Below are 27,109 nucleotides of genomic sequence, written 5' to 3'. Positions count from 1 at the left end.
TGTATTGGTGCTTGCATGCCGAAGTGTGTGTGTTTTGGGTTCGGTTTCAAGCCAAGAACCGAGGGCTTGCTTGATTAGTTCATGTTCTGTGATTAACGTGCTGAAATTAGATTGCATGTGGTGTTGTTGTATTGGTTTTGGTTAAGAAACCGGGGGCTCATGGTTGGACACCCTCGAATGAGGGCACCACCGTGAAGCCACCGCCACCGGTGATGAACTCCGGTGAACCGGTGGTGAGTTGTGATGTGAAAACTGAACTCTACACAAAATACACTTTAATTTTAGTAGATGCATGTGGTGCTTTTCTATATAACCGAATGGGTTTATGTTCTTAAAGTGATCAAGTTGGTTTTTGACCATGAAATCAATAGTGGATAGTTGTTAATAATAAGGTTGAAATTTATAAACTTGAAATGATGCATGCATGTTAAGATTTCTTGAAAATTTGGAAAAGGGTTTTTGGCTTCTTTGATAAAAATCGAGTGGGTGTTTGATTAAATGATTCCTTTGATTGTAAATGAATGTGTGCATATGACTGTGCTTAGAAAAATCAAAAATTGAGGTTGCATGTGAATCTTTGCTTCGGATTTTGTGGACTTTTGCTTCGGCTTTTGTTAATAAAGAAGAGGGAATCGGTTTTTGCGGGTTAATCTTGTTGAATACTAAGTTTATGTGGCTTAAACGTGATTGCATGTTAGTTTTAAAAAGGATCAAGATGTGCATGTCCTTGTTTGGTTCTTGGATTGTGAATTTTGAATTTTTGCCGAATAGAAAATGGGTTTAAAAGAGATTGATTTGTGATTAAGTGAATGCATGCATGATGATTGAATAATTTGATTAAAGTTGAGTCATTAGGTGATGTTTGGCTTTGTGCTTCGGAAATCTTGATGAGAATGAGTTAAATGACTAAGTTAAGGTTTAAATCAAGTCGAAAATGTGATATAAGACTTTGCATGTCAAGATTGATCTTTGCATGTGTGTTTTCTTGATAAACCCGAATGGGTCTTAGGCTTAAAAAGAGAATTGAGTTGATTTTTGCTAAAAATCTTAGTGACTAATGAGAACTTGCTTGCATGACCATGATTGAGTGGTGTTTATGTTCGAAATTTGTTAATAAAGAAAATGGTGCTAGTTTAAATGTTGGATCATGCTAGAACTAAAGTTGTATGGTGTGATTTTTGAGAAATTTGATTGTATATGTATAATTATGGTTCGGATTTCTATGATTAAAAGAAAGGAGAGTGGTTCTTTAAAGGTTGTTAATTGAGATACGTGTTTATGTGAATTAAAGTGAGTATTTGATTGATTTTATGGTGGTATTTGTAATTAGGCCGAATAGGCCATATGAACTTAAGGTCAAAACTTGGTTTTTGATAATCAAATATGAAATGATTGGATGCGTAAATGTTTGGTTGTAAATGGGTCTAGTACTCGTAAAAGAGTCGTGTTAGTTTGATTTGAGAAATAGCCTAGGTCAAGCGAGTATGCTTTGATCGCTAGGTATATAAGGATATGAAAACTATGAGACAGAATTGTGCTATGTGCTACGTGCTATGTGCTTATTTATATTCGTATGTTCCAGAATATAATTGAGTTATCGTATAGAGTGATCGTTCCGGGAACGAGAGTTGGGAATCTCATTAAGATTTTGGTTTTATTGTAGATTCGGAGCGTGAGGGCATTCGGGCTAGGAAAGGGAAAAGTATACTAGGTGGTAGTAGTTCAACCCTCAGGAAAGCAATTTCAGGCAAGTAACTCTGATTACTTGTGTAAATGATTATAAAGGAAATGTTATTCATACCATGTAGAGTATTGAACTGTTAAAGTATGAAACCCTTACTTTATAAAACCCTGATATTGATTTGAAGTACCCTTTGTTCTTGATAACCTGTTATTGATAATCCTATTGATTTCACCCGTTGATAATCTGCCTTTCTGTTCAAGTTTCCTATAATTCCATGATCATATTGAACCTTTAATTATCTTGGTTAACTCTGTTTAATGATACCCTGTTTCTCTTGATCGTCCTAATGATCCCTAAGTTATTTCTGATCCTTCAAATTTAGTACCTTATTAACCTTGATATAGAATTCTTGAGAATTGTTCCTTGCGTATCTTTGATTCACTCCCTGAACTTTGTTTCTTTAAAAATCTGAATTAAGAATGAGTTTCGACTTGAAAGAGTCCGAATGATTTCAAAGGCTTGGTAATGATAAAATGAATTTTAGAAAACCTATTGTTTTCCAACTCAAGGTTTTCCAAATGAATTCCTGATGGATTGGATTGAGACGTAAGAGGCTAGTGGGACTAGTCCAGTCATGGTAAGAGGCTAGTGGGACTAGTCCAATTTAAGGCTGAAATTATGCCGAATGGTACCTTAAAGACCGGAATGGAGGTCGATACGGGCTGATCACCCGTATATAATGAAATGGAAAGATAAGTGATCCAATCAAGGGTTCTAAATGATTATTTAAGAAAAGGAACTGAAACTTTTATTCAGTAAATTGATTTTTGGAAATGAAAATGGTTTATACTGTTTTGAAAAGAGTTGATTATGTTATTGTGGAGCTTAGAGCTCAGAACCCTGACTCCTGAAATTGTTGATCATATGAATGATTCTATATCTTAAAATACTGTTGCTTTCCTCTACCGAAAGATCTGTTTTGATCCTATAATGATTTGTGTTGAATGTCGGCTTTCATCCTGTTTCGAGCCTTGTTTCTTGAAAGCCCAGCTATTCTTCAGATACCTTTCCTTATCTCAAAGAAAGCAAAAAAAAATGAATATACGGAAATCTGCCACCTAGTTTAGCTAAAATAGAATGCCCTAGTTTGTTCAAAGCATATTGAGAATTGTTATTGTAGAACTGCTATTTAGTTACTTGCTGAGTTTTATACTCATTGTTTTGTCTTAATCTAACCATGGCAGTTAAGCAAGAAGATGGCCAGGCTTAGGCGCACTGCTCGTAAGAGCGTACCTGGTGGTCGCTACCGTGTTGAGGGCTTCCAGTTGCCAGAGCAGGTAGTACAGGTTATGAGTGAGCTCACGCCTAGTAAAGAGGTGTTTAAAGATACAATGGGTTATCTGTCGGTTCCCAGCCGGAATCGATATTGATTATTTAATAATATTTTGGGTTTGTAAGTTATATTCGGTGATTGGTAGTTGTAATCTTGTCTCATACTTTATCCTGTTGATCATGTTAGTAGTTAATCGGGGTTTATGCATATTTAATTAGTAGATTAGAGGTGTGTGAGTCCTCATTTCCTAACCCCGAGATTGAGGTCGTCACAAGTTGGTATCAGAGCTAGAGGATCTAGTCCCTGAGACAAGTTAGGTTTTAAAAAAAAAAGGGGTATTTTGGGAATATATCTATATCGCGAGAGAGTTCGACTCATGTAGAGTTGAGTTAGACTATTAGGTATAGTCTAAGGAAAGTGTCTGATTGGTAAAGCAGAAACTAGAGTTAGGGTGTGAGTTAGCTGGAAGCTTTATTTGACCCTAACTTTGTTTCTTGGTTGTTGTTTTATGTTTTCTCTCAGGATCCTAGTAGTGGTAGTGATTCAGACTCAGAGATTAGCTTGACTGGTACCCCCGTGGATCCTATTCCACCCTCTCCAGAGGAGCCTGTATATGTTAGTTCAGACCCAGAGGAGGACCCTTCTGAGAGTAGTGAGATCCCCATGCAGATTTCACCCTTTAGGCTTGATTCAGAGACCCCTGCCCCTGAGCCAGAGTCGGAGATGCCTAAGACTGTTCCTGTCAGTGTTGGTGGCAAGTTAGCCCAGGACCGATACTTTGTGTACTCCCGCATTCCTGAGTTAGGAGCTTTGGTGGATAGACTAGCCAGGGAGTCTAGGCAGAGTGCTTCTGTTATGGATGATGAGTGGCGAGTTCGAGTGAAGATGGTGGAGCAGGTTGCCAGGAGGAGATTGGATGAGGGACCATCCACTAGTGATGCTGATGCTGAGGCCCGGAGGCTGCATAAGATCATTTGCTGGATGTTGGTTGTGTTGAGAGAGATCCTAGATGATTAGACGGGACTGTTGGTTGAGCCCGTAGATTGTTGTTGTTGTTTTCAGCGCCGGTAGGCTTTGGGATACTTGGTCAGATGTCGGGATCCCTTTTTCATTTACCTTGTTGTATCTCAGACCAGTGTAGTAGTAGTAGTAGTTGGAAGTTAGGGGTAGATAGGGGGATGTTTTCCAGTTTTTCCTCTGTTTAACCCTGCTATTTATTGTACCTTGTTTCAGAACCTTAAAATCCAGAATATTTCCTATGTAACCCTTGATTTAAATAAATCTATTATCTTGCTTTCCTTTGTGCACCTTATTTATCTTATAAACTGTTCTCAATACCATGTTTTAAATACAACCATGTTTTTCGTACAACCATGTCTAAAGATCATAAAACAACACTGATATGAGAATTATGTAGTAATAGGATTGCATGTGCAAATTGGGTAAAACTTAAAACCCACAAAAGAGATTTCATAAAAATTGTTGTTATATGTATGCCATGCTATCGTATTGCTAAATAATTGCTCAATCAGGTTTGTAAGAAATGGCCAACTCACCAGATCACCAAGAAGAAGAAATTCCCACCCAAGACCCAGAAATAAACCCAGAAACCACTTTGATGAGCAGACTTGCTCAGCTTTTGCAACAACCTGTGGCCCCAAAAGTTGGAAATTTCAAGCACTTTCAATCTGTTCACCCTCCAGAGTTCTTAGGTTTGCCAGATCCGATTAAAGCACAGTCGTGGTTGAGAGAGATGGAAAAAGCCTTTGAGCTAGCCGAAGTTAAGGATGATAAGAAAGCTCCGTACGCAAGTTATTACTTGAGGGATGAAGCAAGTTTCTGGTGGGAGTCTTCTAAGGCGTTGTTGGAAGGCAAAGACTTATCTTGGGAGAAGTTTACTGAGATGTTTTTGGAAAAATATTTGCCAAGTTATATGCAAGATCAGTTGGAGATCAAATTTTTGGATCTTAGACAGGAGGAAATGTCGGTAGCAGAATATGAGGTGAAGTTTTCGGAGTTGGCAAGGTTCGTGCCAGAGTACGTGAATACTGAAGCAAAGAAGGCTAAGAGGTTCCAGCAGGGACTTAAGCCGTGGATTAGGAGTCAAATAGCAATGTTGGAGATCAAGAACTATGCTGCCTTGATTCAAAAGGCAATGATAGTGGAAGGTGAGCGGGAAGCTGCTCGAAGAGAAATTGAAGGAAGAAAGAGGAAGTTTGAAAGCTCTGAGCAAGAGCAAGGAAGTTCAAAGTTCAGAGGAAAGTTTGGAAAGAATGGTGGAGGTCAGAACAAAAAGTTTCAGAAGTTTAGGCCCGGGAATGAAGCTCAGAAGAACCGTTTCCAGAAAGCTGGACAACCGGGAAAGGATAGCAGGCCCCAGATGCAAGAATGCAGGAACTGTGGAAAGAAACACTCGGGGAGGTGTAATAAGCTGGATATAACATGTTTTAAGTGCAACCAGAAGGGGCATTATTATTCGGAATGTTCAAATGAAATAAGGAAGCCTGATTTGGCTTGTTTCAAGTGTGGTAAGGTAGGCCATATGGCTAGGAATTGCAAGGAGCCTGTGCAGAAGGCTAATGTTCTCAGAATTGCTGGACCGCCGTCTCTCCCAGCACCATCAGCTCAACCCAGAGCTAGGACCTTTAACATGTCAATGAAAGATGCGGTGCAAGATGTGGATGTGGTAGCAGGTATGCTTGTCTTAAACTCAGTAGAAGTAAAAGTTTTGATGGATTCTGGAGCAACCAGATCTTTTATTTCTGAAAGCATCTTGATAAGTTAAATTGTGTTGCGTACCCTCTAGAGCCTAATTTGATTATAGAGGTAGCAAATCAAGAGAAAGTTGTTGTTAATAAGATTTGTCCCGATTGTGATGTGTCTATAGAAGGTCGGCACTTTTCTGCTGACTTAATTCCTTTTAAGTTAGGAGAATTTGAGGTTATTCTAGGAATGGATTGGTTGTCAAATCATGAGGCGCAAATAGAGTGTAAAAGTAAGAAAGTGAAGTTAAAAACCAAGGATGGTGAGGAAGTGATATTTAAAGGAAAGAGGCAAGAGAAGAAATTTCTAACGGTTATTGAGGCGAGAAGATTAATGCGTCAAGGATGCGAAGTTTATTTGGCTCATGTCGTGGACGTGGAGAAAGAATCTGTAAGGATCGACGATATTCCGGTAGTAAGAGATTTTTCGGACGTGTTTCCTGATGAATTGCCTGGACTACCTCCAGACAGATCGAGTTTACGATTGAATTGGCTCCTGGTACGGAACCAGTGTCGAAAGCTCCCTATCGCATGGCGCCGGTTGAAATGAAGGAATTGGCAGCCCAGTTGCAAGAATTGTTGGACAAAGGAGTAATCCGACCGAGTGTATCCCCGTGGGGCGCACCGGTGTTGTTTGTAAAGAAGAAGGATGGAAGTATGCGATTATGTATCGATTACCGTGAACTGAATAAGTTGACGATCAAGAATAAGTACCCTCTACCGCGGATCGATGACTTGTTTGACCAATTGAAAGGAGCTTCGTGTTTCTCAAAGATTGATTTAAGATCTGGGTATCATCAACTAAAGATCAAAGCGGAAGATATATCCAAGACAGCGTTCCGAACAAGATACGGACATTATGAGTTTTTGGTGATGGCATTTGGCTTGACGAATGCACCAGCTGCATTTATGGATCTTATGAACAGAGTGTTCAAGCAGTATTTGGACAAGTTCGTGATTGTGTTTATTAACGATATACTTATTTATTCCAAAACGGAGGAAGATCATAAGGAGCAATTGAGGATTTCCTTGGAAATTCTGCGAAAAGAGAAGCTGTATGCAAAGTTTTCAAAGTGTGAATTTTGGCTAAAAGAAGTGCAATTTCTTGGTCATGTAGTTAATAAAGAAGGAACTAAAGTGGACCCAGCTAAGATAGAAGCTATAATGAATTGGGAAAGACCCAAGACTCCGACGGAAGTCAGAAGTTTTCTGGGATTAGCCGGATACTATAGAAGATTTGTGCAAGATTTCTCAAAGATTGCCGTTCCATTGACAAAATTGACGAGAAAGAATGAGAAGTTCGTTTGGACAGAAAAGTGTGAGGAAAGTTTTCAAGAGTTAAAGAAGAGATTGGTAACCGCCCCTGTGTTGGTATTACCAGATGATAAAGGTGAATTTGTGATATTCAGTGATGCTTCCTATAAAGGACTTGGATGCGTGTTAATGCAACACGGGAAGGTGATAGCATACGCGTCAAGGCAACTCAAACCGCACGAGCAAAAGTATCCAACGCACGATTTGGAATTGGCAGCAATAGTGTTTGCCCTTAAGATTTGGAGGCATTATTTGTACGGGGAAAAGTGCGAGATTTATACGGACCATAAGAGCTTAAAGTATATCTTTATTCAGAAAGAACTGAATATGCGACAAAGAAGGTGGATGGAATTGATCAAAGATAATGATTGTGCGATAAACTATCATCTTGGAAAGGCAAATGTGGTAGCCGATGCTTTAAGTCGAAAGGAAAAGTTGAATATGTTAACGTCATCAGAAGAATTAATCAAGGACTTTGAAAAGATGGAAATAGTGGTGCAGACTCCAGAATGTGGAGGTGAAGCCATTTATGCAATGCTGTTTCAACCTGAAATTTTGGAAAAGATTAGATGCTGTCAAGAGCAAGTGATGAATCGCGAAAGGAATAAGTTGACGGGAGAAGAAATTAAAGCTCAAAAGGATGGAAAAGGGATATACCGTGTTAACTCACGTATTTGGATACCTGATGTTGTGGAACTAAAGCACGAGATTTTGCAAGAAGCGCATAACTCGAGATATTCAATTCACCCTGGAAGTACGAAGATGTACCGGGATTTGAAAGAAAATTTTTGGTGGCCAAACATGAAAAAGGAAATTGCGGAATGGATAAGCAAATGTTACACGTGCCAAAGAGTTAAAGCGGAACATCAAAGGCCAAGTGGACTGCTTCAGCCACTGGACATACCTGAATGGAAATGGGAACATATCGCAATGGATTTCGTGGTAGGATTACCTAAAACCAAGTCTAATCATGATGCGATTTGGGTGGTAATTGATCGACTGACAAAGTCAGCACATTTCTTGCCGATAAACGAAAGGTTTTCATTAGAGAAGCTGGTCAAAATATATCTGGATGAAATCGTGATGCGTCATGGAGTTCCTGTATCTATCGTGTCTGATAGAGATCCAAGGTTTAATTCGAGATTTTGGCGACAATTCCACGATCATTTGGGAACGAAATTGAAAATGAGTACGGCATATCATCCGCAGACAGACGGACAAAGTGAAAGGACAATTCAGACAATTGAGGACATGTTGCGAACCTGCGCAATAGATTTCAAAGGAAATTGGGACGATCATTTGCCCTTAGTTGAGTTTTCCTACAACAACAGTTATCACGCAAGTATTGGCATGCCGCCTTATGAAGCGTTGTATGGAAGAAAGTGTAGATCCCCTACTTATTGGGACGAAGTTGGTGAGCGCAAGTTAATTGGCCCCGAGCTAGTGCAGCAAACGAAGGAAAAAGTTGAAATGATACGAAAGAGATTAATTGCAGCTCAAGACCGACAGGCAAAGTACGCGAATCAAGAGCGGAAAGATGTGCAATTCAAAACTGGAGACAAGGTCTTGTTGAAGATGTCTCCTTGGAAAGGTTTAACTCGATTTGGAAAGAAAGGAAAGCTAAGTCCAAGGTACATTGGACCATTTAAAGTATTGCGACAAGTTGGGAAAGTGGCGTATGAATTAGCGCTACCGCCGCAAATGCAACATCTGCACAATGTATTTCATGTATCTCTCCTGAAGAAGTATAATGCTGATGCGAGCCATGTGATCGAGTTGGAACCGGTAGAAATCCAACCAGATTTGTCCTATGTGGAACAACCAGTGCGAATTTTGGATCGAAAAGAAAGGACGCTTAGAAATAAAGTTGTACCTCTAGTTAGAGTGTTGTGGAGAAATCCACTAGTCGAGGAATCGACCTGGGAATTAGAAAGCGAAATGAAAGAAAAGTATCCCCATCTATTTGCTTAGATTAGATTCTGGGGACAGAATCCTTTTAAGGAGGGTAGATTGTAACGACCGAGAATTTTGCGTCATAATTAAGAAAGTAAAGTATGTGTTATGTGATGAGATTATGTGATTAAGTGGTGATTATTTGTTTTATCTGTATACTAGAGTTAAGGAGCGTGGATAAAAACGTTCCAATTTAAAGAGTCAGCTTAGAAGTCAAGCTGTGGTTTCGGGCCGTCAGGTAGAACGGAACCCGTCCTAAAATGGAAATTAAATAATATAAAATGTGAATTATATGTGAAGTAAATGAATGAAGTATTTCGTCTTAAGAGATGTGTTGATTGACAAAGGTAATGAGAAGCGTATTCGAAACGCTGAGCGTCGAGCCGTCAGGCTGAACGTGACCCGGTACGCGTAAAAAGGGAATAAAGATTAAAGAGGGATAGATTCTATGATCAGACCTGAGTCGTTTTGTGACTATATGCGTGTGATTGCTAGACTGTGTGCATGATTATATGTTCTGTGATAATTTCTGTGAATTTTAAAGGAATTATGTGATTTACATAAGGGTTTATTTAACCTTCGTGCATTTTTATAAAATCATCTGAGATAGATAAAAACATGGGATTTGTTCTGTTATCTTCGTAGAGGTCTTAGAGACTTTTTAAAAATGATAAGTGAATTTAATTATGGGTCTTTGCATTTTTAAATTGATTTTTATGTGGAAAAGGTATTTATTAAAGCGAGTTTGCGAAATTCATATAAAATCAACCGCTCGCTCAAATTCTTATTATGAGTAATGGATGAAAAGCTAATTTCGAGACCTACATGTTAAAAATGTCATTTTCAATAATTCTCGACTTTCCGAAAGAGAAATATTTTTATTTTGAATTTTGTTACATTTGAGTAAAAAGAGAAACAAAATGCAAATTAGAAAGGGGGTTAGTAGATTACTATTTTACCCTTATTTGGTGGAGTATAAAACACTCCTTTCTTCCCCCCCCCATTTTCTTCTTCTTGCCGTGCACTCACTCTTTTCTCTCCTCTTTTTCTTTCACTCTCTCTCTCACTCGAACAACTCTCTCTCGGCTCTCTCATCAATTTCTCTCGGTATCCTTCCATCTTCCTTGATCAAACTCATCAATTATCCTTAATTATTCATGATAAACACTTATGTGTAGGTAGAAGTATGTGCATGTGTGTATTGGTGCTTGCATGCCGAAGTGTGTGTGTTTTGGGTTCGGTTTCAAGCCAAGAACCGAGGGCTTGCTTGATTAGTTCATGTTCTGTGATTAACGTGCTGAAATTAGATTGCATGTGGTGTTGTTGCATTGGTTTTGGTTAAGAAATCGGGGGCTCATGGTTGGACACCCTCGAATGACGGCACCACCGTGAAGCCACCGCCACCGGTGATGAACTCCGGTGAACCGGTGGTGAGTTGTGATGTGAAAATTGAACTCTACACAAAATACACTTTAATTTTAGTAGATGCATGTGGTGCTTTTCTATATAACCGAATGGGTTTATGTTCTTAAAGTGATCAAGTTGGTTTTTGACCATGAAATCAATAGTGGATAGTTGTTAATAAAAAGGTTGAAATTTATAAACTTGAAATGATGCATGCATGTTAAGATTTCTTGAAAATTTGGAAAAGGGTTTTTGGCTTCTTTGATAAAAATCGAGTTGGTGTTTGATTAAATGATTCCTTTGATTGTAAATGAATGTGTGCATATGATTGTGCTTAGAAAAATCAAAAATTGAGGTTGCATGTGAATCTTTGCTTCGGGTTTTGTGGACTATTGATTCGGCTTTTGTTAATAAAGAAGAGGGAATCGGTTTTTGCGGGTTAATCTTGTTGAATACTAAGTTTATGTGGCTTAAACGTGATTGCATGTTAGTTTTAAAAAGGATCAAGATGTGCATGTCCTTGTTTGGTTCTTGGATTGTGAATTTTGAATTTTTGCCGAATAGAAAATGGGTTTAAAAGAGATTGATTTGTGATTAAGTGAATGCATGCATGATGATTGAATAATTTGATTAAAGTTGAGTCATTAGGTGATGTTTGGCTTTGTGCTTCGGAAATCTTGATGAGAATGAGTTAAATGACTAAGTTAAGGTTTAAATCAAGTCGAAAATGTGATATAAGACTTTGCATGTCAAGATTGATCTTTGCATGTGTGTTTTCTTGATAAACCCGAATGGGTCTTAGGCTTAAAAAGAGAATTGAGTTGATTTTTGCTAAAAATCTTAGTGACTAATGAGAACTTGCTTGCATGACCATGATTGAGTGGTGTTTATGTTCGAAATTTGTTAATAAAGAAAATGGTGCTAGTTTAAATGTTGGATCATGCTAGAACTAAAGTTGTATGGTGTGATTTTTGAGAAATTTGATTTTATATGTATAATTATGGTTCGGATTTCTATGATTAAAAGAAAGGAGAGTGGTTCTTTAAAGGTTGTTAATTGAGATACGTGTTTATGTGAATTAAAGTGAGTATTTGATTGATTTTATGGTGGTATTTGTAATTAGGCCGAATAGGCCATATGAACTTAAGGTCAAAACTTGGTTTTTGATAATCAAATATGAAATAATTGGATGTGTAAATGTTTGGTTGTAAATGGGTCTAGTACTCGTAAAAGAGTCGTGTTAGTTTGATTTGAGAAATAGCCTAGGTCAAGCGAGTATGCTTTGATCGCTAGGTATATAAGGATATGAAAACTATGAGACAGAATTGTGCTATGTGCTACGTGCTGTGTGCTTATTTGTATAAGCTATATTCGTATGTTCCAGAATATAATCGAGTTATCGTATAGAGTGATCGTTCCGGGAACGAGAGTTGGGAATCTCATTAAGATTTTGGTTTTTATTGTAGATTCGGAGCGTGAGGGCATTCGGGCTAGGAAAGAGAAAAGTATACTAGGTGGCAGTAGTTCAACTCTCATGAAAGCAATTTCAGGCAAGTAACTCTGATTACTTGTGTAAATGATTATAAAGGAAATGTTGTTCATACCATGTAGAGTATTGAAGTGTTAAAGTATGAAACCCTTGCTTTATGAAACCCTGATATTGATTTGAAGTACCCTTTGTTCTTGATAACCTGTTATTGATAATCCTATTGATTTCACTCGTTGATAATCTGCCTTTCTGTTCAAGTTTCCTATAATGCCATGATCATATTGAACCTTTAATTATCTTGGTTAACTCTGTTTAATGATACCCTGTTTCTCTTGATCGTCCTAATGATCCCTAAGTTATTTCTGATCCTTCAAATTTAGTACGTTATTAACCTTGATACAGAATTCTTGAGAATTGTTCCTTGCGTATCTTTGATTCACTCCCTGAACTTTGTTTCTTTAAAAATCTGAATTAAGAATGAGTTTCGACTTGAAAGAGTCCGAATGATTTCAAAGGCTTGGTAATGATAAAATGAATTTTAGAAAACCTATTGTTTTCCAACTCAAGGTTTTCCAAATGAATTCCTGATGGATTGGATTGAGACGTAAGAGGCTAGTGGGACTAGTCCAGTCATGGTAAGAGGCTAGTGGGACTAGTCTAATTTAAGGCTGAAATTATGCCGAATGGTACCTTAAAGACCGGAATGGAGGTCGATACGGGCTGATCACCCGTATATAATGAAATGGAAAGATAAGTGATCCAATCAAGGGTTCTAAATGATTATTTAAGAAAAGGAACTGAAACTTTTACTCAGTAAATTGATTTTTGGAAATGAAAATGGTTTATACTGTTTTGAAAAGAGTTGATTATGTTATTGTGGAGCTTAGAGCTCAGAACCCTGATTCCTGAAATTGTTGATCATATGAATGATTCTATATCTTGAAATACTGTTGCTTTCCTCTACCGAAAGATCTATTTTGATCCTATAATGATTTGTGTTGAATGTCGGCTTTCATCCTGTTTCGAGCCTTGTTTCTTGAAAGCCCAGCTATTCTTCAGATACCTTTCCTTATCTCAAAGAAAGCAAAAAAAAATGAATATACGGAAATCTGCCACCTAGTTTAGCTAAAATAGAATGCCCTAGTTTGTTCAAAGCATATTGAGAATTGTTATTGTAGAACTGCTATTTAGTTACTTGCTGAGTTTTATACTCATTGTTTTGTCTTAATCTAACCATGACAGTTAAGCAAGAAGATGGCCAGGCTTAGGCGCACTGCTCGTAAGAGCGTACCTGGTGGTCGCTACCGTGTTGAGGGCTTCCAGTTGCCAGAGCAGGTAATACAGGTTATGAGTGAGCTCGCGCCTAGTAAAGAGGTGTTTAAAGATACAATGGGTTATCTGTCGGTTTTCAGCCGGAATCGATATTGATTATTTAATAAAATTTTGGGTTTGTAAGTTATATTCGGTGATTGGTAGTTGTAATCTTGTCTCATACTTTATCATGTTGATCCTGTTAGTAGTTAATCGGGGTTTATGCATATTTAATTAGTAGATTAGAGGTGTGTGAGTCCTCATTTCCTAACCCCGAGATTGAGGTCGTCACAATTATTATATTCTATCAGAAACTACATGAATGCAACGAAATGATTGACAATTGAAAAGATCTCAAATATAATATTATATGCCAAGTCAGCAATAACCATCAGAATATGCAACAAATTTAGAAACATCAAGCTCACACCACAATATCACGACATAGCAAACATAAATATAGAGTGTGCGTGTGTACTTTGCTAAACAATATGCTATGTATTAAATCAAGAACGATGACATATCAGCTTCAACATGAAAAACCATGTGAGTTAATAGCTCCCAAGTTGATAATTAATATTGATCTTAAACATTTCGTTATTTAACACTAGTAATCGTTCAAGTTTAACAAGGAATTTCTATGTCTTTTTTTATTTCATACTAATATATATATATATATAAATATATATATATATATATATGTGGTTTCTTTTATATGTTCAACCTAAGGTCATGATGCTCCTCATGGTAAGTGAGTTATAACTACCATAAGACTTCACAAGCTCGGTTTAGGATTGAGACGCTCTTTAGTGTAAATGAGTTGCGATCATCATCAAACTTTGTTAACCATATTATACATGCATATAAATATATATTAACTGATTTATTTAACTCTACAATGGTCGAGATCCCTAAAGATTTATGCACGAATACCCATGTAGTGAGTGTTGGATCAGTAACCCCAAACCAATAAGGGCTTTAGGTTACTAGGCACGAGCCCTAAGCTTTGAGATATTTCTGCCACTGATCTGTTCTGGCCTTGAGTCTCCAAGCTCAAATCCTGAGGTATATATTTTTTCACCATTGTTCACTTCAGGCCTTGAGGCATCAAACTCTGGTCATGAACTCCCTTTAAATATTCTTTTGTCATGCACTCTTCTCTCTTACACCTTGTTCTTTCATAATTTCCTGTAAACATAAAAAATTAATACTTAACATGCATCTAATTAAAATAAAAACTAGCACTAATTATTTAGGATTAAAGTATCACAAAACAAGTTTAAAAGAAACACACCATGACATAACATATCTATGAATTAGTCATGCATTACTATTCTCTAGAATATATAAACTACACCTCTCACCAAACAATATTTTTTTGAACTTACACTTGACTATACTTCCATAGAGAAAATATACAATTTTTGAGGAACCATGACATTGACTTGTGTGATCGTTATTTTCTTACACGGGGAAAAGAGAGAAAGCGGTCCGCAAGGGTTGGCTCAGTTGGTTAAAGAGGGGATAACTATCCTCTTGGTCACAGGTTCGAATCCCACGAGAGGAGAATTTATGATTATGCCTCCTGAGTCAGAGTCTGTCACTTAAATGCGGTTTACCTTGGTTCACGTGGTTTGCAGGCTATTATGTGAGCCCGTAGGATTTACCCAGTGCGCACCCGAAGGGTAGCGGCTGCGGGTTATCTACGATAAAAAAAATAAAAAATAAAAGAGAGAAAGCGTATTTTTAAAAGGGAGGTAAAATGTGCACAATCTTTATTTATAGGTGCACACCCTTTATTGACGGGGATAATTATCAAATTGATCATTATTCTACTCTAATATATCAAGCTGATCATTGGGATTTTTTTGTCTCTATTGAGTCACTTATTACATAAAATATAACAGTCCATTTAATATTTTAACAGTGATGGACAGAAAAAAGATGATCTGACATGATAATAGTTAGTTTTGTAATGTCTGCATTTTATGTAAGACTCGATCGATCTAAATACATCTGCATTGGATTTTAATGTTCTTCGTACCTTTTTCAATTGTAATCGATTAAAATCCTACTTTTCTTCTTTTCTTTTAATTGAAATGTTATATTCTTATGCGGACAATCCACGTCAAATGTCACTTTGTTCCAATTGAAAGCCCACGTCAAGTCCATGTTGACAAATTGACCGTAATACGTTTATTTTAACAGTAAACTCAATGTAATCTAATGTAGTGCACCCATTCAACTGTTGAGTGACTTAGTTGAGACTACAAATTTGTCAGTGATTCGCTTGCTATATTGAAATAAAATAAATGATTAATTTGATAATTAACACCTTATTGATATTAAAACCAAAATGCTCCCGTGTACATATTCAATTTCAAACTACTTTCATGTGCATAAAATTACTTTGGTATCTTAATTTCAAGAAAATGTACGCACCTGTAAACTACGGTGTGCCTGTAAACTACAGTGTGCAGTTCCCTTAAAAAATTACATAAAAATTGTATGCATGTATACAAGTAGAATAAGCACATCATGTCCGTGCAATGACGGATTCATGTAGGGTCAAGGGGGACATGTGCCCGCACGAAACAAAAAATTTGTAGGTTTATATATTAAAATTTTAATGTCTAAATATATATATTTTATAAAGTGCCCCCACTAAATTTTTTTAAGTGCCCCTATAATGCTAAAAAATATTTCATAATTTGAGTCATATTTAGTTTTATTTATAGTTATTTGATCATAAATTAGAGATTAGATGGTTGAAATGCTAATTTCAGCACGTAGTATCATAAAAATTTAAAAATCTAGTGAAAATGACCCATTTTTTTTAAATTTGGACTAATACCGCCTAACATAATTAACATAGTTACTTAATTACATGGTGTCCCAAAGAAATTGGGCCTTGGATCGGCCAATATATACGGGGAATTAAAGATCCAGCAAACATAAGCCCAAAACAAGCCATTACATAAATCATTAGCTATGCAATAAACATAATATATCTAATTTTATGCAAGTAATACCAAACTCTAGACCTAGTTGCCAAAATTAAACCCTAAATTCCAAAATCAAAATACCCATAACTTAGTCTTTAAGTTTAAAAATTCAGCTCGGCCGTCGGGTGACTTCGGGGGCGGGGATACCCCGAACCCGCCCCGATCCCCGAACGGGGATTATTTTACTCCCCGTTCCCCGTCCCAAACGGGGAACGGGGATCCTCGCGGAGATTCGGGGGATTTCTTTATTTTTTTCTTTTAATAAAAAATAAATTTTAAATAATATTTTCTCATAAAAATTCACATAATAAATCATAATATATAGATTTTCTTTAAAAATTAATATTAATGTTTGACCTTAATTTGAATTAATATTTATTTCTAGTATAATAATAAACAAAAATAATATTATTATAATGAAATAATATCACGATAAGTAAATTTAAACCATTTAGGAGGTAAGAAATTGAAAATAATAATATATTGTATATATTTCAATATTTATTTGAGATATTTATATATTTATTATATTATTTTTATTTAAAATATGATTCAGTGTTTGGGATCGGGGCAGGGAGACACTAATCCCCACCCACGCCCCGATCCCCGAATTTTTACACATATCTCCCCGATCCCCGCCCTGTACCCGAAAAATCCCCGATTCCCCACCCCGTTCGGGGCGGGGATCGGATCAGGGTTGGGCGGGGGAAATGCCCATCCCTAAGGCCCAACACAAAACTTGGTCTTTATTTGATCCATTATAACCTAACGATCTCTAATGTGCATGAATGTTGTCATGTAAGTAGCTATTATCAATAGAGTGGTGTTTTCTTTTACTATATCCTACTCCCTCCGTACCTAAAAACGTTTCCTATTTGTGTTGGACATGTTTGTCAATGCTCACTTTTGATTGTTAATATCTTTAATTTCGTAATAGTATTAAATATAAAAACTTCATTGTATTAAAGTACTTATAAATACGAATCCAACAAAATCACATCTGACTATGTTTGATATTATAGATTAGACGTAAATTAGTAGTCAATTACTTACCGTGAACATTACAAAAAGTCAAAAAGAAAAACGTTTAACGGTACGGAGGGAGTATAAAATAATAATTATTGTTTCTTAGATAAATTTCGGTCTTTCGAGTAAGCGAGAGTCGAACCTATGAGGTAATCTCCATGACTTGAACAATAAGGGATGAGCTCCTTCACTGGGAATATCGAATTTATAACTCATAACTAAATCATTTTTTTTCATGATTAGTTAAGATTTTGTGTTAAAAAAAATTACATGATGTACACTTAATTTTTGTTCCAGGTCAAATTTAATTATTAACTTTAATGTAACTATTTTTAAATTGTTGTTTGAATAATATATTTTACGAACTAACATGTTGCTTGATTTTCCCATCTCACTAATACAACACTTTGTTGTATGATTACTATAGTAACCAAGGGATCCTAACTAGTGTAGATAAATTTGCGATTCTATCTTTACTCTGGATATTATGATCTGATCTAAATATGATGGGAGCTCTTGGAAGCAACAAAAGGCAATGGTCAAATTAGAGAGTGATAACAGAACTTTATAATGCACATCTGCAAATTATGTTTCCGAGCTCAAATGGAGCACACGAGAAAACATCATGAAATAATACTTGGATATAATACTACCACTTGTTTACAATATTGGCTTTTACATGAACTTGAAGTAAAATCGGAAGCATAATAATTTAAGAAACAAGGTGTAGATGTACACAATAAAATGTCAAATTGAACGCTGTCTCAAACTATTTAAAGTAAAACCAGAAGTTTGATTATGTAAAAAACAAGGTGTGGATGTACATTAAAATGTCAAATGGAACATTGTCTCCAACTCTTTGCCATATCTAACTTCCTTGAACAATTGCTGAGAACAGCTTCTGATTAATATCCTCCGATCCTGAATCAGGTTCATCATCACCTGTATATAAGCAATACATTTGTAATTGTAAGTACAAAAAAATAACATTTCCAATTTTCCATATCTCATATTGCCCTTTTCACTTAAAACCTTCAAATTTCTAGATACATTTTCATATCTTTGAACAAGAGACTGCGAATAATCTATGGAAAATACCGAGCAATGCCAATGACAAGGAGGTTTTTAACTTATACATTGATCAAAATTAGTAAGAAATGCCTCGCAAACACAGAATATATCTTCTCCCATAGGGCCATCATAAGCACACCTCAGGGCACAGACTGTGCTAATTTTACTTTCTAGCTTTATGAGTTATTATCAGAACTATCACTTTGTAGGCTGTAGCATTGTAATTTCTCAAAAACTTACGTTTCAAGCAATAAATCCCCATCTACTACATTGCACTTGCACATGTTAAAGTTTTATATGTTAACTAACAGGAGAACTAGTTTACTTACCCATTTTGGACCGAACTTGTACTGTCCATTCGTCAATGATCTGCAAAGCAAAAGGTTGAGTTACATAATATATATTAATATATATCCAGGCAAACGATGTTCCACGTGAAGTAATAAAAATATTAGAGAACAAGATATATAGCGAGGGCTGGTTGCTTGCATTGGTATGCAATGCACCATAAAATACCAGAGCTACACAATACTGATTTTGTAAAGCTCACAGAAACCTCGCCATTTATAATTTAGGTTGCTTGCTGGCAAATGGTGCAATTTCTTTAGACACCATTTGGAATATTGACAACCTTTAAGTACAACAAAAAAGTAAAAAGCAATTTAGTGGACACAACTGATGGTTACTAAATCCTTTCATTCTCTTCTGTATATAGGCAGCTTTCATTATTAATTTTGCTAAAAGATTATTTGAGCTCAATAATTTGATTAAATTATTATAGATCAACAGGGGATAGTGTGACACAGAGGTCCAAACAGAAGCCAGAAGCCAATTACAATAAAGCTTCCTCAACAAGTTGACTCTTATATAAGTAACTCGGTATATATCTGTTACTAATCAACAATCATATGCATAACTTATCAGGATTATAAGCAGATTCCAAAATGCTACAAGTTCATTTCATAAAACGTGCAAATTTGAACTGGTCAAGGTCTTCTGGGGTATGAAGACTATGTTTATCATACATAATAAAGTTAATATTAAGGCTTAAGTTGTAATTTAAACCTTGAAGTATGACGTTTTGTACACATGAACCCTTAAAGTTTAAATTCATACACATCAACCCCTTAAGTAACAAATGTGTACATCGTGACCTTTGATCCGACAAAACACTCTTGAATCGTTAAATGTCACATTTTTGAGCTAGGTATTGGGGGCGGAAAATTGTTTTTTCACCCCGAAGTTGCAAGTCCGTATCCCGCCAAACAAAGGAATTTAGCTTTGAAGAGAAAAAACAATTTTCTAGCCACAATACCGTGCCTGAAAATGTGACATTTAACGATTCAGGAGTGTTTGATTGGAGCAAGGGTCAGGATATACACATTCAGTACATTAGGGGTTCAAGTGTATGAGTTTTTTCTTTAAGGGTTTATGTGTACACGACATCATACTTTAAGGTTCAAGTTATAATTAAGCCTAATATTAATGACTATACAAAATCAAACCAAATAATATCCTTCAACTCATACATAGCCGTCGGCATATATAAATATTACCTGGTTGAAGTTATTGTATGCAGGATCATCAGAATCACTCGTGACAGGAACACCTGTAGATGCTTGCAACCGCTGTATTGATAATCTGTTACCGACTAGAGTTGTCCGAGCCTTGTCAATCAAATCCTGCAAGTATATTGTGCAAAACCTTAAACATTTTCAATGGTATAGCAACATAAAAGATAAAAATACCACGTATTATCAACTTGATGGCTGAGACGTTAGAAACCACTAATAAGCAAGCATATTGTATATAGAGAAATGTATCTGAAACTCTTGGACTGATACTTGACTCTTAAGAAACTTCTAACTAATCGATCCTAATTAAAACAAACTATGCAAACTTGTCCAAATCTCCTAGAATGGATGTTGGACATCATCGATAGACACAATTAAACTTCTTATAAAGAACTGACTTAAATTTTAAGTTACCAACAACTCAAACCTGATCTAATAGAAATCACTGAATCCTCTATGTGTTTGGTTGTTTCGATTATACTGAATCACTACACTAATATGTTGACATTACCTGATTGAATTACCTTATTTTAACTAATCTGGGTTACTTTTTTACAATTTGCAACAAATTACTAACAAATAGTACACCAATAAGGAATCAACACAGCACACACAACACAAACACACACAGTATAGAGAGAGGGGGGGGAAGGGAGGGAGGGAGGGACGGAGAGAGAGACGAGAGAGATAGATTGAGGGAGAGAGAGCGAGAGGGAGAGAGAGAGAGAGCGAGGGAGAGGGGGGAGAGAGAGGGAGGGAGAGAGAGAGAGAGAGAGAGAGAGAGAGAGAGAGGGAGAGGGGGGGAGAGAGAGGGAGGGAGAGGGGGAGAGAGAGGGAGGGAGAGGGGGAGAGAGAGAGAGAGAGAGCGAGAGCGAGAGAGGGGGAGGGAGCGGGAGGGAGGGAGGGAGAGAGAGAGAGAGAGAGAGAGAGAGAGAGAGAGAGAGACCTGTTTGGCAGCAAGTAAGTGACCACACTCTTGCTTAAGAAACACCAACTCATCCTCTATCTTCTTTATCCGAGACACCAGCTCCATTGGATTCGCCTGCAAAAACACACATACATTACACACACAAAAAACAAACAATTGAACAAATTCAAAAGGAAAGAGCTGAGAAATTACATTTTGGGGATATATTTTTTGAAACTCTTTCTCGAGTCGATTCTCAACAACATTGAGATCGTGATTTGCAATTGTGAAGAGATTTAGGAGATTATCTACTGCCTTGTGATTCATCTTCTTACTAATTTGTGATTTTCAAATGTTGAAACCCTAAATTTTAATATTTAAATTGACGCCTGTTTGGTTCTGAGTGTTATATTTTCGGGTCGGTTCAATAAGATGGTCGCGGAAGAATTGAATTGGGTTCGACTCCGGATTTAAAACTAATACCGCTGCGGTGAAAAAAATATATTATTTTAACTTATTATGGGTAAAAATACATCGTGTTTGTTATATGGGGACCAAAAAATATTATTATTTTAACGAGTTTATTACTTTATCAATTATTATTTTATCAAGATTTAACTGTCGTTATATTTATTATTTTTAGTTAAAATCTTTTCTTATTTTTTTAAAATGAAAAAAAAATTCAAAATGAAAAGAAAACTTTTTTTCAAAATGAAAAGAAAAACTTCCTCTTTTCTTCCTTATAATTATTTAAATAAAATATTTGATAATACTTAACTCTTTAAATTATTAAATTAAAGCAAGAATAAAATTAATGTGAATTTTTTTATTAAAGGATACAATCAATTTACAATTAATGAAAGTTAGTATTCCATTATCGGTAAGTTTTCATTCAAAAAAATTAATGGAAATTTCATTGGTGCGCATGTGGAATTGACTTTTCCATATGTTGCTATTTTATGTTTTGGTCTTACGTACGGTACCCTCAAATTAACTTATTAAGCTAATTACGTCATTTTGTTAGTGAAAACGTTAATTAAACGTTTAATACATATATTTTATTATTTTTAATCTTAAAACCACAATTATATTAGAATCAAAAACTAAATAAATGAAAAATGAAACGATAGATCGAGTCTTCTAAACATACGGGTTCAAATAGATGTTGAGCTAGGGTTCGAGGGGAAAGAGAAGAAAGAGGGATAAAGAGGATCTTTTAACACCATCACAATCATTCCATCTAATTGAAGTTGCATGTATGTTTTCGATTCAGCTGTATGAATGTGTACAAAAAATAGTATCATCGGTGCATGATTTTTTGAAGCGTATGTATATATATAATCATGTGTATGTGTATGTAAGCATATAAACGTAAACGATCTGTATTTTACTTGTTCGTATGTATGTTCATTTGTGTTTTTTCATATGCATATTCATATACTGAGTGTGTGTTTGATTTGTAGAAAGGGTGACGATACCAGGATTTTGAGGTTTAATTGGAGAAATCTTAAGTTGTTGGATATTAATGTAAATGTAGAGAGATCTAATTTACTTGATATTGTCATTGAGTACGAGGATGAAGCAAAAAGATTAGAAACGAAGTTGAATTATCATTTTACATTCTTTACTTATGTGTAGAAAATGGACCATAGAAAACTAATAACTGATAAAGATTTGCTCCTAATGTATGAAAGAATCCCCGATAAGTTGATTATAGTTTGGGTTGGAACCGTGGTGAAACCAGATCCCTTGTATAAGTTAGTGTTGAACTATAGAAGAAGAGCTGAAAATATGAGCAAAGTAGGTGATTCGGGTCATCTTGATGATCTTTCATCCCTTGATGATCTTGAAGATACATGAGTGCCTGATGATGAACCCCTCCAATCCAAAACAAAAAAAACCAGCAAGGAAAATAAACCCAAAAAAATACCTAAATTCGTACTTATACCATCTCAAACAATTCTACCATCACCACCTGCTTCTCCCAAAACAGCTTTTCAAGCACTTAAGCCCAGGAGAAGCCCTAAATTTTCCCATATTTTGACAATAAAGGCTAAGAATTCAACACTTCCAGTCCTTGTTTGCTAAAAAAATACCAAAGATCACATCCAGAAGGAAAGGGTTATCAACAACAAAGTAAGTGTTAAGTGCAGTTGAATTTCCTACTGATGATGTTGAAGCTATATTTGAATAAGGGGAAAGTAGTAAACGTAGAAAAAGTTCCAAAAGAAGGGTAAATTTTTATGAAGAAGACATTCCTCATGATGAGTTGAAGCTACACAGAATTAAGAAATGGATCAAGGTTTTTCTGATGAGGAAGATAATACTGGATACTTAAAGTGAAGGACAACTGGAAAGCTGATGAATGGATGGATTTTTTTGATGATGACAATGATGAGAACTACTACTAGAGACTATACAAGAATGAAGAAATCCATAAAAACACATAAATTGGAAAGATTATTTTGAAGCCATGAATGATTTTTATGGATACGAACACTTCAAGGACACATTGAAAGACTACTGCATCCAAAACAGATTTGCAATCACTATTATCAAGGCTGATAATGGGAGATACACAGCTACATGTTTGGCAGCATGTTGTAGATGGAGAATACTGCTAGCAGGCTTGCAGATGGAATCACTTGGGCTATAAAGAAGATAAACCCCTCTACTCACAGATGTAGGGGTTTAAAAACATATAACCCCATATCCAATGTTAAATGGGCAGCTGGTAAATTTATGAAGGATATCAGGGCTAATCTGAATATCGCGGATAAGGCATTGAATGAACTTCTTTTTCAGAGATATAGTGTGTATATGAAACAGTCCTCCATGTACACAATGAAGAAGTTTGCAGTTAAGAAGCTATTTGGTGGCCATGATGAATCATATGGACACATAGCAGGATATGTGAAGATCAAATGTGCAACATATCCTGATTCCAAAGCATTCTTTGCTTTCACAGAATCTGAAAGCATTCCAAGGCAGTTGTTATTTAATACAATCTTTATATTATTTGCTGTAATGTGAAAGGGCTTTTTAGCAAGATGTAGGCCACTGATTGGGGTTGATGGAACCCATTTGAAGGGGAATTATGGGGGTGTACTCCTATCAGCAGTATCATTGGATGGAAACAATGAGATTTTTCCTCTAGCATATGCAGTGGTTAGTGTGGAAGATAAGGACAACTGATCTTTTTTCATGTGGAATCTCTATAATATATAGAAGGAGTCTAACATAAAGGATTGGACTATAATATCAAATAGATAAAAAGGTACATTTTACTTGTATTGCCAATTTCTTCTGCATTTGCTTCTTAATGTTTATTCATTCTAACGCATTCTAATGTTATTGTCTAGAAATTGATCTTGCTCTAGAGCATGTTTGGCCCACTGCTAAGAGAAGCTATTGTTGCAGACATCTTAGCAGAAATTAAAAGAGACAATTTTCTGGACCCTAATGTATATCTTATTTTGGAGGGATTGCAATGCCACATCTCATTTCACATTTAGGAAAGCCATGGAGAGACTTAAAATTGAAGGAGGTGACAGGGTGATGGAATGGTTTGCTCAGCTAGGGGATGCTGCAATGTAACACCCCGATTTTAAATATATTAGATGGTATGAATGGAATAAATATTTTAGTTGATTAAAATAAAATAAAGTAGTTATGTATTATTACAATAAAAGTATATAAAAAATGGTTTTATGATATGTTGGTTCTCGAATACCTCAAAAGCGCCTATAATATTATAAGTTGATACTTGACAGAGCTCCCATAAGATTGTAAGTTGGTGCTTGAATATCTCAAAGCGTCCATAAGCTTGTAAGTCGTTGCTCGAATACCTCAGGGCGACCAAAAAATTTTAAGTTGTGCTCGAATATCTCAAAGCACAAAAAAAAGGGTTATAAGATATAGATAAAAACTTTGAACATGTTTTCATTATCCAATAAAAACTTATTAACTCAATATATGTATAGCTTGAGTGAAGACAAGCACATAGCCACTATATATACCAGTGAGATGAAACTTGTACTCTATTCCCATCGATGTGGGAACTAAGTAAGCTAATAAACTCATCAAGACTAATTATACCCTTTATTTTATTTTTTTAAGTCTAGTAAGCTTGGAAGTATCTTAATATATAGGGAAAATGAATAGTTGGGCTCAATATATTTTCGATGTGGGACAAAATGAATCGAGACTAACAACAAACAATGCTTCTATGTCTATGTATTTTAAGATTAGTAAGTCCAAGTTCTACTATTTAAGGTGGGAGCTAAGTTTAACATTGTAATATCTCGAGTCATTTTAATTAGATAATATCATAAAGTACTCTTATTGCATTATTCAAGTAGTTTAAATAATAATATACTTAGTTGATATAAAGTATGTAATTTTATTACAATTTTTGAATGTTTGTTTGCTTCTTTAGATCAAAGGTCTCATAAAAATTTAACTATAAGTCAGGCCCGAAAATAATCGAGGGCCAAAAAAAAGAACGAAAGGAAAAAGAATACGAAAAGATTATGAGGAATGAGAATAGAAGATTAAGCGCCCAAGGAAGAAAAGATGGAATTTTGAACTAATTCAGGAGCCAACATATGTTAGCCCCAAGCTTAGCATATTATGTAAAGCTAACGTGTGTGTATATATAGAGAAGTAAATGAACCTCCACTTTAACCACCTCGATGTGGGACAAGTGAATTTAGTTCAATGAAACAATAAGTGTTCCAAGTGCACTAATTATGATCCTATATAGATCCTACATCGGCTTATATAGAGAATATTAGACAACTAGTTTCACACCATTTCGATGTGGGACAAAATTAATATCATGTTTTAAACATCCAAACACATTTTAGTGCCTTGTAGTGCACGAGTCTGGTTCACAGACGACTAGTTCCACTCTCAGGCCCTCGTATTATACCCGTATAAACCACTGTTAAGTCTTCTACCAAATATAACCTACTTCACTAGAAATCTTTGAGGTCTTCACACTGATTCTGATAACTGCTTCGAATAACTCCAACCTTATTACTCCGATGCCTGAACATATTAATGAACTTCATACGGATCACTATTGACATAATCTTCACTGCAGCTAACAAAACCTTTTGTGTATATGCCCAATAAACAATCCATACTGATTCTAGTGGAACATAGATTATTTCAAAGTCCTTGTTCTATGTTGAGTTATCCAAACAAGTATTGTTGAGTTATACGTACAACTTCAATCTTGCTCAACACTTTTGGAAAACTATTTTTAGACTTGGATATTTTTCAAAAATTCCTTATATTATTTTAAGTGATAACATAAGTAGTACAATATATATTATAAATATATTTTTATCCGTTTAATTAAGCATACAAGAAATTATTAACGTAAAACAAACTCAATCTTTAAAGAATGAATAATATTAAATACACGAGGTTTTCAATTATACACAAAAAATGAGGCAAAGTCATCATGAGTTTTGTTCTTCAAATACTTGGCAAAAATCTTAATCATCTCCGCATCGTCATGAGTTTTGTTCTTCTTTGTCTTCAACTCAATCTCCAAAGTCATCATCAACTTTTTATTTCCCATGATACAGTGTTTGGGCAGTTGAAAGTGCATGCATATTCTAGTGTTGGGCAGATGTAGGCCACTCATTTGCTTGGCTATAGATAGGCTTCAGGAAAAATAACTATTTGACCATTTTTAAGCGCATTAAGAAAAAGACTGTCCTCTGAACTCATCACCTTGACCCTGTTGATGAATATGTCCAGCTCAGATGCCCTTCTTGATTGCAGGAAAGAAAGGGATACCTGCATACACCTATCAACACCTGAGTCATTTACATTCACAAGTCTTTTCTCTCTGAAATTCTTTCTGGTTACAAGCACCACCCACATGAAATTTATGTTCTTGTCCACAGCCTTTTTGTATATAAAATGATTGGATTTTGAGGGAGACTCTCAGGGCTTCTAAAAACTCAGCAAACTCTTTTTCAAGGCAAGGGCCTTCAGCTTCCATCTTAAGTCTTTCAAGTCCAATGTCATCTTCACTTTTGCTTAGTTGGGTGGATTTTAGCTTGGGCTCCATCATCTTCCCCTTAGGCTTGGTAGCAGGCAAGGTTGAGTGTTGAAAGATCTGGGACCTTACCATTTGAGGTGTTTCCTGTAGGGGAACCTTCAAAGTACCCATAATAGCTCCTAGGGATACATTGGTCTGCATCTAAAAATACTTTTAGGAGTCTTAGGGACTTGATGTCCTGATGTTGACTCTGA

At 35.9% G+C, this 27,109-nt stretch overlaps 1 protein-coding gene across 1 annotated transcript; it reads right to left on the bottom strand.

Annotated features, from left to right (window-relative positions):
* Nucleotides 1–17,904: 17,904 nt before the first annotated feature.
* On the bottom strand, nucleotides 17,905–21,242 carry LOC141670561 (uncharacterized). Its single transcript, XM_074476471.1, has 5 exons — nucleotides 21,047–21,242; nucleotides 20,873–20,968; nucleotides 19,909–20,034; nucleotides 18,682–18,721; nucleotides 17,905–18,223 (listed from the first exon to the last, which is right to left on the bottom strand). The coding sequence occupies exons 1-5, from the start codon at nucleotides 21,158–21,160 to the stop codon at nucleotides 18,150–18,152; spliced, it is 450 nt and encodes a 149-aa protein (XP_074332572.1). The 5' UTR covers nucleotides 21,161–21,242; the 3' UTR covers nucleotides 17,905–18,149.
* Nucleotides 21,243–27,109: the final 5,867 nt, after the last annotated feature.

Source organism: Apium graveolens, chromosome 7 (assembly GCF_009905375.1).
Source record: "Apium graveolens cultivar Ventura chromosome 7, ASM990537v1, whole genome shotgun sequence".
Taxonomy (NCBI): domain Eukaryota; kingdom Viridiplantae; phylum Streptophyta; class Magnoliopsida; order Apiales; family Apiaceae; genus Apium; species Apium graveolens.
The sequence above is the reverse complement of the archived record's forward strand: the minus strand, read 5'-3'. Positions and strand labels throughout refer to the sequence as shown.